The sequence below is a fragment of the Carcharodon carcharias genome, chromosome 15 (genome assembly GCF_017639515.1).
Source record: "Carcharodon carcharias isolate sCarCar2 chromosome 15, sCarCar2.pri, whole genome shotgun sequence".
Lineage (NCBI taxonomy): Eukaryota > Metazoa > Chordata > Chondrichthyes > Lamniformes > Lamnidae > Carcharodon > Carcharodon carcharias.
In genome coordinates, this window is record NC_054481.1 from 7,115,935 (window position 1) to 7,130,327 (window position 14,393).

A 14,393-nucleotide genomic window follows, 5' to 3' on the forward strand; every position below is an offset into this window, starting at 1 on the left:
TGCACCGAAGTGTCATCATAGGTTATCTACTAAAGTCAGAGTGGAGCTTGAGCCCACAACTTCTGAATTGAGAGAGTGGTACCAACTAAGTAAAGGTGACATCTTTATGGTGAAGAGCATGTTACAATGGTGTTGTGATAAAGTAATTTTTTTGTTACCCACTTCTGACTATTAAGAATCTCAAGAAATTACTTATTTTACATTTGGTATACTTTCTGCAAAGTACTTTTTTTTGCTTCTAATTGGCATATTCTACACATAGCATGGCCTTCTGTTGCTATCAGCATGGGGAGTATGGACTTCTCACTTAATCCCACTTTGATGGGGGTGGGTGAGGAGGTGGCTAATAGCAATTTTGTGTGAAGCCTGCCATGTAAATGAAAGCTAGATGTAAATATGACCAGAATTAAAATTGATCTGCAATTAATTTTCAACCTTTTCAAAAGGTGGTTTGTTTTGCACAAATTCGGTTGGGATAAAAAAACTAAAAAATATGAGATTTGTGATGCAGAATACAAACACCAGTATAAATGGTTTGTTTCCGTGTTACAAACATGATGCAATTCAGAGGAGCAGAGTACACCCAGTCTCTTGGCTAACAGACATCTCTAAATCACCGCTCAAACTCAGAATGACTGGGTTTTTTTTTTTTTTACAGAGTTTTTACGGTGAGCCATTCTGGATGGGGACTTCAATGTCCCTCACCAAGAGTGGCTCGAAAGCACCACCACAGGCTGAGCCCTAAAGGACATAACTGCTAAACTAGGTTTGCAACAAGTAGTGAGGGAACCAACAAGTTGGAAAAACAAAACAAAAATACCTGGAAAATCTCAGCAGGTCTGAAATATATTTGTAGTTAGTTCTGTGGAAGGGTCATGAGGACTCGAAACGTCAACTTTGTTCTTCTCCGCCGACGCTGCCAGACCTGCTGAGTTTTTCCAGGTATTTCTGTTTTTGTTTTGGATTTACAGCATCCGCAGTTTTTTGTTTTTTTTATAAAAGTTGGAAAAACATACTGACCTCATCTTCACCAACCTGCCTGCTACAGAAGCATCTGTCAATGACAGTATCGGTAGGAGTGACCACCGCACAGTCCTTGTGGAGACAATGTCCCATCTTCACATTAAGGATGCCCTCATGTTGTGTGGCGCTACTACCATGCCACATGGGATAGATTTCCAACAGAGCTAGCAACTCCAGACTGGGCATGAATGAGGCTCTGTAGGCCATCAGCAGCATTGTACACAACCATAATCTACAACCTCACGGCCTGACATACCCCCCACTCTACCATTACCACCCAGCCAGGAGATCAATCCTGGTTCAAATGATCAGTGCAGGACAGCATATCAGGAGCAGCAACAGGCATACTGAACATGAGGTGTCAACCCACTGAAACTGCAACACAGGACTCCTTGCATGCCAAACAGCATAAACAAGTGATAGGCAGAGCTGATCGATTCCATAACCAACTGATTAAATCCAAGCTCTGCAGCCCTGCCACATTCCATCATGAATAGTGGTGGACAACTAAACAACCATGCCCCTAAGCCAAGCTGTTACAGTACAGTTACAATACTGGTATCCGCCATGTTGTGGTACCAGCTGGTCACTTTGACCCCTCCCCCAGATTTTGTCACAAAACTCCAGAGAATGCTCACTGATTTCTTCTGGGACAAAAGGCCGCACTTGGTCACTGCTGAGGTTCTGAATCTCCTGCTTAGGGAGGGCAGTCAGGGGTTGGTGTGCCTATGCACCCAGGTGGCGACTTTCCACCTTCAGGCCCTGCAACGATACCTTTACATCCAGACCCTACCCCCCACTCCCAGAGATGGTGTGCCTTGGCAATGTATTCTTCCGCCAGGTGCTCAGCTTGAATTCTGATACAGCTCCTGCCTGAAGAGCCAAGGGGCCTTTGGGGCTCCTTGCGCCCGTTGTCAGTCTAGAACATGGTCCCTTCACGATGCAGCTCTCCGCCGTCAGGAGTAGCAGCTATCAAAGGCGCTGCTCAAGAATCCACACCTTCGCCACTTCCGATCGTCGGCAGAGAGGGGGGCTGTGGCTGCCGAGGGAGTCGGCTGGATGATTCCACAGAAGTTGGTGCATTGCACAATGGATGTCCAGTTCATGGCCAATGCCACTCATGAATGGTCGTGCTCGGCCCCAACGTCATACTAGAACTTTGTGGCACAGGTGCGCGGTGGTCTTCCATCCGAGCCCACCCAACTGGATAGATTTCCATATTGGCCCCAAAGCCCGAACTCTCCCTCAGTACCCTTCAGCACAGTGCGGAGGAATTTCCTGTTTAGTTTGCACTTCAGTCCCACGCTCCCGATTACAGGCACCCAATGCGGAGGGAGCGGGGAGGAAGGAGGATCTCCTCAAGAAACTGCTCCTGGCCAAGTTGGCCATTAACAGGTCCAAGCAGCGGGCAATTGAGGGCGTCACATGGCCTGACTATTTGTTCCTCTTCGGCAACTCCGTTCACAACCAGGTGTCTTTGGAGAGGGAGCATGTGGTGTCCGGTGGTACTGTTGAAGCCTTCCATGCTTGGTGGGCACCACGGGGACTGGGGTGCTTTATAGATCCTCAATCGCATTTTGGTTTAATGTTTATAAGCTTCCCTTCAATTCTGTCTTTTGCTCTTGCAGTTTTCCTTTAAGGGGCTGCCTTTTAATTTATCCCTGATTTTGCCAATTTAGTTTATATGTATGTAACACAAGAGTTACAACACTGGCATCTACACAGCCATGTGGAAAATGCACACAAGCAGGACAAATCCAAACTGGCCAATTAACACCCCATCAGTCTACTCTCCGTCATCAGTAAAGTGACAGAAGGACATGCTCAGGAATAACCTGATGCTCAGTTTGGGTTCTGCCAGGGTCTCACAGCTTCTTACCTCATTACAGTCTTGGTTCAAACATGGACAAAAGAGGCGAACTCCTGAGGCAAGGTGGGAATGACTGCCCTTGACCAAGTATGGCATCAGGGAGCACTAGCAAAACTGGAATCAATAGGAATCGGGAGAAAACTCTGCTGGCTGGAGTGATAGCTAGCACAAAAGGAAGGTGATCCTTTTTGTTGGAGGGGAATCATCAGTTCCAGGACATCACTGCAAGTGTTCCTCAGGGTAGTGCCCTAGGTTCAACCATCTTCAGCTGCTTCATCAATGGCCTTCCTTCATCTTAAGGTCAGAGGTGGGGGTGGTCGCTGATGGTTCGACAATGTACAGCACCATTCATTACTTCTCAGACACTGAAGCAGTCCATGTCCAGATGCAGCAAGACCTGCACAATATCCAGACTTGGGCTGACAAGTGGCAAGTAACATGTGCAGCACACAAGTGCCAATGACTGTCTCCAATGAGAGAATCTAACCATCGCCCCATAACATTTAATGGCAATACCAGCACTGAATTCCCCCATGAAAATCATTTTGGAGGTTACCATTGACCAGAAACTGAACTTGACTAGCCATATCAATACCGTGGCCACAAGAGCAGGTCAGGAGCCAGGAATCCTGCAACAAGTAACATCTCCTGAACCCCCAAAGCCTGTCTACCATCTACAAGGCACAAGTCAGGAGTGTGATGGAATACTCTCCACTTGCCTGGATGAGTGCAGCTCAAACACTCAAGAAGCTTGACAACATCCAGGAGAAAGTAGCCCACTTGATTGGCATCACATCCACGAATATTCACTCGATCCACCACCATGCAGAGGCAGCACTGTGTGCTATCTGCAAGATGTACCGCACAAATCCTTAGACAGCACCTTCCAAACCCACAACTGCTACCACCTAGAAGGACAAGGGCAGCAAACACATGGGAACACTACCTGAAAGTTCCCCTCCAAGCCACTCACCAACCTGACTTGGAAATATACCGCCGTTCCTTCATTGTCACTGGGTCAAAATCCTGGAACTCACTCCCTACCTACACCACATGGACTGCAGTGGTTCAAGGTTCAAAAAGCAACTTGTGAACAGCATGATTTTGAGTCTTGCTTTGTATGGGTAAGAGGAGACCAACATGCTAAACTGTTTTGAAATGTGAATTTTGGAGAATGGAAAGGATAAGTTAGACAGAAAAATAATTGAAGAGCTCAGGAGAGTGAATGAGCAAAAATTTACTGAGCTTAATTATAAGTAGATTCTGTGCAATGTGCATCTTAAGAGGCAACAACTTGTAAGATATGTTGTGAGGAAAGATTGAGGAAGAGAATATCAATGCTGGATGGCTTGAAAATTGAAGAAGTTCTTGGTAAATGAAATGACTGGCACAGGATAGAGACATAGAATGACTCACTATAAGCCAAGGCCCTGCCTTCAGGCAGAGCACACATGATAAAAAAGAACTTTAAAATGTAGATTTTAGGCACACGGGAAAAACATTCTACTGCATGGAGTGTGTGTGAGACAAAACAAATGCCAAATTCTAACAGAGCTCCGAGAGACGAAGGGAATCTAAACACAAAAGATGTGTACGAACATACAGACTTCAAGCATAAAACATGAGAGTGAGACAGAAGAGGAGCAGCAGTAGCACATTTAGCTCCTGCTATACAGTTAGATCACTGCTTATCTGCACCTCAACTCTATTTACCAGTCATTGTTCTTTTCGCCCCCTTAATAAATTTAAAAAGCTATTCATACATTCTTCAGCTCACCTGCTGTTGAATCATGCATCCATGCCTTTTGTCACTTCTACTTAACTAGACTTACACTATCCGAGCCAGCCTTCCAACCTCCACAAACGTGACCTCATCCACAACTCTGCTACCTGTATCCTAAATTAGACCATAAGACATATGAGCAGAAATTAGGCCATTTGGCCCATCGAGTCTGCTCCGCCATTCAATCATGGCTGATAAGTTTTTCAACCCCATGCTCCCATCTTCTCCCCGTAACCTTTGATCCCCTTACCAATCAAGAACCTATCTATCTCATTCTTAAATACACTCAATGACCTGGCCTCCACAGCCTTCTGTGGCAATGAATTCCATAGATTCACCACTCTCTGGCTAAAGAAGTTCTCCTCATCTCTGTTCTAAAAGGTCTTCCCTTTACTCTGAGACTGTACCCTCGGGTCCTAGTCTCTCCTACTAATGGGAACATCTTCCTCACGTCCAATCTATCCTGGCCTTTCAGTATTCTGTAAGTTTCAATCAGATCCCCCCTCATCCTTCTAAACTCCATCAAGTATAGACCCAGAGTCCTCAAACGTTCTTCATATGTTAAGCCTTTCATTCCTGGGATCGTTCTCGTGAACGTCCTCTGGACCCTCTCCAGGGCCAGAACATCCTTCCTGAGATACGGGGCCCAAAAATTGCACCGAGATACGGGGTCCAAAAATTACACCCATCATCACTGTACTTGCTGACCTATGTTGGCTTCAGGCCTAGCAACACCTCAATTTTGAAATTCTCATCCATTCTTTTCAAATCTCTCACTCTTCCTCAAACCTACATCTGCAACTTCCTCTGCCTTTATAACCCTCCAAGATGTCTCCAATCCTCCAATTCTTTAAAGTCTGATAATTGTCAACGTTGGAGAAATTTCAGGAGCTAAGAGACACTTCTACTCAGAAAAGGAGGTAGATGAGATTGATATTTCTGTGAATCAAAAGTGGATATGAGGCAAAGTGAGCAGAGAGAGAGTTAGGTAACAGGTTAGCGATCATCTCACTCAATAGCAGAGTAGGTTTGAGAGGCTAAATGTTTTACTTATGTTTGTTTAAAGTGGAGCAATCAAATAAGCAATGTATATTCCCCTCCCTATTTCTGTAACCTCTAATCCTACAACCTAAAATGGGGAAGTGATGGCATAGTGGCGTTGTCGCTGGACTAGTAATGCAGAGAACCAGTGTAATGCTCTGGGGACCAAGGTTCAAATTCAATAAAAATCTGGAATGAAAAGTGTAATGATGATCATGAAACGATTGTCGAGATTGATCCCGGGTATGGAGGGATTTTACGAGGTTGAGTAGATTCGGTTTGTACTCAAGAGTTTAGAAGAAAGAGAGGTGACCTTATCAAAGCATAAGATTCTTTGGAGGCTTGACAGGTTAGACATTGAGAGGTTTTATTTTATTTATTGAATGTGGACGTCACTGGCTAGGTCTTGCCCATCCCTAATTGCCAGAAGGCATTTAAGAGTCAACCACATTGGAGTCACATATAGGCCAGGTAAGGACAGCAGATTTCTTTCCCTAAAGGACATTAGTGAATCAGATGGGTTTTTACAACAATTAAAAAATGGTTTCATGGTCATTAGATTTCTACTGAATTCAAATTCCATCTACCATGGTGGGATTCAAACCAGGATCCTCAGAGCATTACCCTGGGTCTCTGGATTACTAGTCCAGCAACATGATGCCATTGCCTCCCCTTGCGGGAGAGTTTAGGACCAGAAGGCATAATCTCAGAGTAAGGGGCTGCCCATTTAAGACATAGATGAGGAGGAATTTCTTCTGCGGGTAGTGAATCTGTGGAATTCTATACCGCAGAGGGCAGTACAGGCTGGGTTGTTAAGTATATTCAAGGCTGAGATACACAGATTTTTAATCAGTAAGGGAATCAAGGGTTATGGGGAAAAGGAAGGAAAGTGGAGTTGAGGATTGTCAGATCAGCCATGATCTCATTGAATGGTGGAGCAGACTGGAGGAGCCAAATGGCCTACTTCTGCTCCTACCTATACATAACATAGAATTAGCAGTAGACCACTCAGCCTCTCATATGAACTGGGAGCAAGTGTCCCAATCGGCCCCTCAATAAGATCAAGGCTGATCTGAATGTAACCTCAACTACACATTGCTGCCTGCCCCCAATAACCTTTCACCCCCTTGTTAATCAAGAGTCAACCTAGCTCTGCCTTAAAAACATTCAAAGACTCTTTTCCTCAAAAATCATTGGAAGCAGAGTTCCAAAGACTCACTACCCTCATATGTCTTCAACGAGCAACTCATTTTTAAACAGTAATCCTTAGTTCTAGATTCTCCCATAAGAGGAAACATCCTTTCCACATCCACCCTGTCAAGGCCCCTCAGAACCTTTAAGGTTTCAAGTAAGTCACCTTTCCCTTCTAAATTCCAGTGGATACAAGCTAACCAGTCCTCATAAGGCAACCCACCCCATTCCTGGTATTTGTCTACTAAACCTTTTCCGAACTGCTTCTAATGCATGTACACTTTTCCCCTCACAATAAATGATAACATTCTATTAGCTTTCTGTAACTGCATACTAGCCTTTTCGTTCATGCACTAGAACTCCCAGATCCCTCTGAATCTAAGAGCTTTTCAATTTCTCACCATTTAAATAAGCTTCCTTTTTATTTTTCCCGCCAAAATGAACAATTTCACATTTATCCAAATTATACTTCATTTGCCAGATTTTTGTCCACTCACTTAACCTATGTAACATTGTAACCTCCTTACATTCTGTTCACAAATTACTTTCCTACCTATCTTTGTCATCAGCAAATTTAGCCACCAATCCTTCGGTCTCTCTATCCAAGTCATTTATACAAATTGTAAAAAGTTTGAGGCCCCAGCACTGATCCCTGTGGTACACCACTCATCTCGTCCTGCCGACCAGAAAAAAAAAAGAGCCATTTATGACAATTCTCTGCTTCCTATCAGCTAATCAATCTTCTATCCATGCTGATATGCTACCTCCTACACCATGAGCTTTTATTTTCTGCAATAGTCTTTGATATGGCAGTTTATCAAATGCTGTTTGGAAATCTAAGTACAAACATCCACCAGTTGCTCTTTATCCACAGCACGTGACTCCTTCAAAGAACTTCAATAAATTGGTTAAACATGATTTCCCTTTAACAAAACTATGTTGACTCTGCCTGATTGCCTTGAATTTTTCTAATGCCCTCCTATAACATGTTTACTAATAGCTTCAACATTTTCCCCAATGACAGAGTTATTAAGCTAACTGGCCTATAGTTTCCTGCTTTCTGTCTTCCTCCCTTTTTGAACAGAGGCTTTATTTGCTGCTTTCCAATCGAACGGAACCTTCCCCAAATCCAGGGAATTTTGGGAAATTAAAACCAGTGCATCAACTCTCTCACTAGCCACTTCTTTCAAGAGCTTAGGCTGAAGTCTATCTGGACCCAGGGATTTGTCAGCCTGCAGCTCCAACAATTTGCTCATTACCACTTCCCTAGTGATTGTTATTTTCCTGAGTTCCTCCCTCCTTCCATTTCCCGATTTACAGCTCTTTCCAGGATGTTACTCGTGCCGTCTATAGTGAAGACTGAAGCAAAATATCCTGTTTAATTCATCCACCATCTCACTACTTTCCACCATCAATTTCCCAGACGCACTCTCCATAGGACCAATGCTCACTTTGTTAACTTATCTTATTTAAATATCGATAAACTCTTACTATCTGTCTTTATACTACTAGCTAGCTTTCTCATACTCTAATATTTCTCTCCTTATTAACCTTTTTATCATTCTTCTCTGTTCTTCATATTCTTTCCAATCTTCTGACCTGCCACCTGTCTTTGTGTAATTATGCTTTTTCTTTAAATGTCATACAATCTTTAACTTTTTTTTAGTTAACCATGGATGGTGGGTCCTCCCCTTGGAATTTCTCTCTCTCATTGGAATGTATACATAGTGTATTCGGAAATATCCCTTTAAAGGTCTGCCACTGAACTTCGATTGACATATCCCTTAACCTCATTTGCCAGTCCACTTTAGCTAGCTCTGCTTTCATGCCCCCATAATTGCCCTTATTTAAGATACTAGTCTTGAACACATTCATTTCTCCCTCAAAATTAATGTAAGATTCAACCATATTATGATGCTGCTACCTAGGGGTGTCTTCACTAGGAAGTTGTCAATTAATCCTGCCTTGTTGCTCAATACCAGATCTAGTATAGCCTGCTCTCTGGTTGGCTCTAGAGTGCACTGTTCTGATAAACTATCCTGAAAACATTCTCTATGAGTATATCTGCACTACCTTTGTCCATCTCATTTTTCCAGTCTATATGTAGATTAAAATCCCTCATGATTATTGCGGTACCTTTCTGGCAAGCTCCCATTTTCTCTTCTTTTATACTCTACCCTATTGAGTAGTTACAGTTAGGAGGCCTACACACCACTCCCACAAGTAACAACTTGCCTTTATCATTCTTCATCTCAACCGAAACCGCTTCTACATCCTGGTTTCCTGAACTTAGGTCATCCCTCTCAAATGGGCTAATACCAACATTAATTAATAGACAGCCATCCCTCCACCTTTTCCTAACTTCCTGTCCTTCCTAAATGTCACGTATCCTTCAATATTCAGGTCCCAATCCATGTTATCCTGTAGCCACGTCTCTGTGATGGCGATCAGATCATACTTATTTATTTTTATTTGCTCTCAGTTCATCTATTTTGTTTCGAATGCTACATCAAGGAAAACAAGCTGATGCCAGTAGGTTTATAGCAACATGTCTTAGCACTCATGTGAAAATGTGATGCATACTTCATCTGTTAATTTTGCAAGTTAGTCCCAACAATGCTGCATTAGAATAATGTTTATAACAAACGTAGCTGAATGATATCTTATTTTTGATTTAGCTCTGGGTTGTAATCTGTGGTCACACAAATTTACCCTTCTCAGGCAATTCTTTGTAGCAAATAGCCAAACAAACTGCTTGCTTACTTACTTTGCATGCAATGACCAAACAAGTTTGGAAGGCAAATTCATGCTTTTTGGAAATCCACCTACAGTTTGAAGCAATTTTTTGAACAATTATTAGCAGCATAAAACCTTTGCCTGGCACCAGATTTCAGGTCAAGAGCTGTTGTGATACTGTCTACCTATCTGGCATCAAGTAGCAAGTGAAGCAGAGCTTTCTTCAGTCCAATATAGCCACCCTGTATGTTTCTTGCCAGAACCTTTGCACCTTAAGCTTCCAGTTCCATCCTCATTCCAGTTATGGTACAAACCCCAGATCCAATTCATGACCAGGAACACGCTACTAAATCTAATACTCTGCCTCCACCTCTATATCCTACCCCACTTTCCAATTCTATTTCACCTCTAGATTTGAATCTTCCAACAAGCACATCACTGGCAACAATGCTCCATACCGCACAAACTATCAGTAATTCTGCCACTGTTCTCCTATAATCAAACTGACCTTGGCTGTGAACTCTGCCTTCAGCAATCTCCACTTGCTGCCCTCGAGGAACTTTCAGAAAGCATAATCAAGCTGGTGTGCAAACAAAACATAGATTAACTATACACAAATTGCCATGGAAAGATATGCACCTGCTGCTGCTGGGGATGATGCATAAACAGGTTCTGAGATATGTTCCTGGTGAAGATATTCAGATATAACAGCAACAATAAATAAAGCTGTCATTACCCAGAAAAAATTTATCTTCACTTATACATTTTCCACAGCATTATGCCCTTGTACCTGCAGGCTCTAACGCCGGACTCTCCTGATGGTGTGCTCTCCCTACTTCAGAGAAGTGGTCAAACGTCCCTTACACTGAAATGCACTGCCTCGTTGCAGCTCTCCCTACCTTTAGAAATCTCTGCCGAACTTACCTTGTGAAATAGGTCATCCATCCCCACCCTTAAGTTCTGCTTGGCTGACCCTGACCTCTTACGAAGCACTTAGAGATATTTCATGTTAAACATGCTATAGAAATTTAAGTCTTCTTCAGAAGTAACTCTTGTGCATCAACTTACATAGTGAATACCGGTCGTCAAGCCCAAATAATAGGGAGCATTGGCCTGGCATGTGCACACTGCTGAAATACTTCTGCTGTCCAACTAAGGAACAAAACTGTCAATCGAGATCAATTATGGGTGCACTCTACCTCCAGAACTTCCACAGCGGAAACTATCTAAATTACTTGTAAGTTTAGAGAGCAGTTGAGATTTTTCTTCTTACAAATCCAGTTGCCAGCTGGCTGAAATTAACTAAGCTGGGTTCCAGATTATTTAATATGCAGACTATTTTTACAGTACTTTTCCAACACCAGGTCAGTTGCATTCTTTGAAACTTTTGACTATAAAACATGGAAAAGTCAGTGTTTCACTTACCTGAAAAAGCCATTTACCTGCTTTGGAGAGATTGCTGCCAACCAATGTAAGGGGCTAATTGTTTCTGCTGGCTGAAATAAACAGGAAACTAATACCACAAAGCAGGATCTCCAAAGGTAACATTTTAATGAATTGATGTCTATGGGTAAAATGTCAACATTTATTCATGTCTCATTGCTTGAAATCTTTATACAAGAATTCATTCACCTGCACAGATCTTGGATGATGAGATGTACAAGGAACTGGGAACTAAAATCAAAGGACAGGAAAAAATCCTACTCCTCTTTTTCCATCATAGTTAATTTTACAGTTTTGTCTGTTTGATTTTCTCTTTCAATAGAACATTGCCATACTACATGTTTTTTTTTGGCCAACAGAATGGTCTGGAAAATTGTGTCCTGGGTTTTTCTGTAACTCCATAATCTGGAGTTATGACTGTACAGTTCAATGCAATTATCCCTTCTGTCCAGGATTGCACGGCCTGGCAATTAAGAATCTTAAATTCTACACCAAAACGCACGGTTAGCAACCTGTATCATGCCACATCACCGTGCCAGTTATTGTTAACTCTCAGGTTGCTTATTTCGAAACTGGTATCATTCTGGACACTCTTTAGTCGATAAATGGGGAGGAGTGGTTATAAAAGGGTTAAGTTTCTTTAAAAACCAGGATCTAAGTTGCAGGGCACATAAAAATGAACGCACTATTACAATTCTAGTTAGCTACCACCCCAGCTCATCAGAACCCTATTTGCTTTGTTTTCTAGTTTAACAATTGTTTGTTAAGGGCACGACCCAACATCAGGCAACAAAACAATAACTTCTCCATAACTTCTTATACGTCAGGATAGACTAAGTGCTGAAAAATGGGATTAGTGTAGTCAGATCTTTGTTGACCGATGCAGATACGATGGGTCGAATGGCCTCCTCTGTGCTGTAAAGATCTGAGTAAGTTATTCCAGTGTCCAATAATAAGACTTAAAAACAAACTGCAAGTCCAAGTTTTGGTTATATTGGGAGCATCAAATGCCAACAGTGGTGGAGAAACTGGGTTGGATTATCTCTGCAAAACGGACTGGGAACAAAACCCTCCAAATCTGCCAATGTTAATAGGACCGACGTGAAAGGAATGCAAGGAGCTCTTCCTAATGGCTATTCACAACGCACACCTGTACAGTTATCCCCAAGACACTGCTGTGCAAATACAAGCAACCACCTTAGAGCCAAAAGCTGAAAATAACTTCCAGCTCCGCCCAATTCAGCCAAATATGAGAAAATCTAATATTTAAAGCAAATAGTGCTTCAGGAAACATATTCAATACAAAACCCTAGTGGCCTTTTATATTTAGCTCCGGCCATTGCACTGCAGCTTTACTTGTTATTATCAGACTGGCCACTAGAATTGTCATAACTACAGTAAAAATACATAGTATCTAATAAATCTATGAGCATTAAATATCGTTGTTTGTAGCATGGGTGTATTTTTTTAAAAGTGGAGTAGTCAACATGAAAGAAATGCCAGTACGTAATTTAACTTGGTGATTGCATATTACACCGTATAAGTGCAACCTCCTAATAATTCCACCCCATGCCAATTAAGCTTATAGCAATTCAAAAAAGTGGCTGCAATTGCATCTGCAAAGTTAATCCATTTTTTCCACAAGTGGTGACAAATTTTTCCGCTTTAAACCCTACTTGGGGCCGTTTACTATAAATAAATGAAATCATAAGCGAAAATAACCTACGCGGCTTTCTTCAAGTTTTCTTGTAATTCAACACTTCAGCGCTGCCTAAAACGCTAAAAGATGCGGCACAGACAGAGCGAGATGCCTGTTCAGTGCCGGGCATTTCGATGTTAAGCAGGAATTTCACAAGTGCAAAATTCCGCAAGAGGTCGGTTTTCACGTCTGGGCCTCAAGCCACCGCAGATGCAGCACGAATTCATTCCCTCCACCATATGGAGCATTTCACAAGAGAGAAGGGGGGGGGGGGGTAGAGAGAGAAAGGAAAAAAAATAACATGCACACACGCATATTGCATTAGGCTCAAAGTTGGGGAGTTAGACGCAATTTGCGTTGAAAAACACTGGCGCTTGAAGTCGAAACGGTGGAGGGGGGGGGGAGGGGGAGTCCTTTTCAAGCTAATTTCCTCCCTTTCCTCTCCCCAGCTTGTCACCCCACCCGGGCACGAATTGGGCGGACGGTTCGCCCCATCTTGGACAAAACAAAAACGATACAATAGGGGGGGGGGGGGGGGGGGGGGGAGAGAAGAGAGAGGGAAAGGAAGGACAACATGAGACTCACCTCCTCCCCCCCCCACCCGCCAACAACCCCCTCCCCTCCCCTCCCTCCCCAAACAACCCAGCCGCTACCGAACAAAGGCCTCGAAGAGCCGACATCTCCCCCCCCCCCACCCCTCCTCCCCCAACCTCGGGGGGGGGGGGGGGGGGGGTTTATTTGAAGTTCTGCATTTATTTATATATTTATCTCTCTTTCTTCCCCACCCCCCCCACCCACCCATCCATCCATCCACCCACCCACCAACCACCACCCCCTCCTCCTCCTCCCCTCTCCCCTCCTCCTCCCCCCACCCCGGCTCATTACCTTCTGGCGTCTCACCCGGCTCGTCCGAGCTCCTGAGGAAGGAGGGGACGAATTCTGCTGCGTGGACATTGGGGACGAAGGGCTTGGCGTTCACGTTGAGCTTGGAGAAGGAGTTGTGCATCTGGGCCTCGACATCCGTGTCGGCCGCCAGCTCCCAGGAATCAGGGGCGTAATCCGCCACGTCTTTCGAATCCATGGCCGCGCTCAGAATGTCACCGGATTCAAAAATAACGTCGCCCTTTTTTTCTCTCTCTCTCTCTCTCTCCACCTCCCCTCCTCCTCCTCCTCCTCCTCCTCCTTCTCTCTCTCTCTCTCTCTCTCCCTTTTTTTTTCCAATTCTCTCCGCCGGTTCGAGTCCGAATGGAGGCCGGGTGATGGGGGTAAAGGAGGAGCGGGGGGTAGGGGAGGGGGGTGTTAGGGTTGGGGGGAGGGGGGGGGGGCAAGTTAAGGGACAAGAGACGCCGCCGGTTGAAAGAAGCCGAGAGGCCGGCCTCCAGCTCCGCTCCTCGTGTACCTCCCGATCGGACTGACGCGCGTTTGACGCCAGAGACTGGAGATAAACGGCGGCCTCTGCGCATGTGCGCTCGGCGCCGCCCGCTTGGCCGGCCGGGAGTTGGAGTCCCGCTGCCCGCCTCACGCCGCTGGCTAACCCGCCCCCGCGGACTACATTACCCACAGTCCCTTCCCCCATCAACCACACACCAAGCTCCCTCCCACTCCCA

The 14,393-nt window shown here is 44.2% G+C and overlaps 1 protein-coding gene across 1 annotated transcript in view; it reads right to left on the bottom strand.

Moving 5' to 3' along the window:
• LOC121288049 (eukaryotic peptide chain release factor GTP-binding subunit ERF3A) overlaps positions 1 to 14,055 on the bottom strand; it is a 73,640-nt gene extending 59,585 nt beyond the window's left edge. Inside the window, exon 1 of the mRNA XM_041206317.1 lies at positions 13,672 to 14,055. Coding sequence (XP_041062251.1) covers positions 13,672 to 13,867 — 196 coding nt within the window. The 5' untranslated portion in view covers positions 13,868 to 14,055. The remainder of the gene's footprint in view (positions 1 to 13,671) is intronic.
• Positions 14,056 to 14,393: the final 338 nt, after the last annotated feature.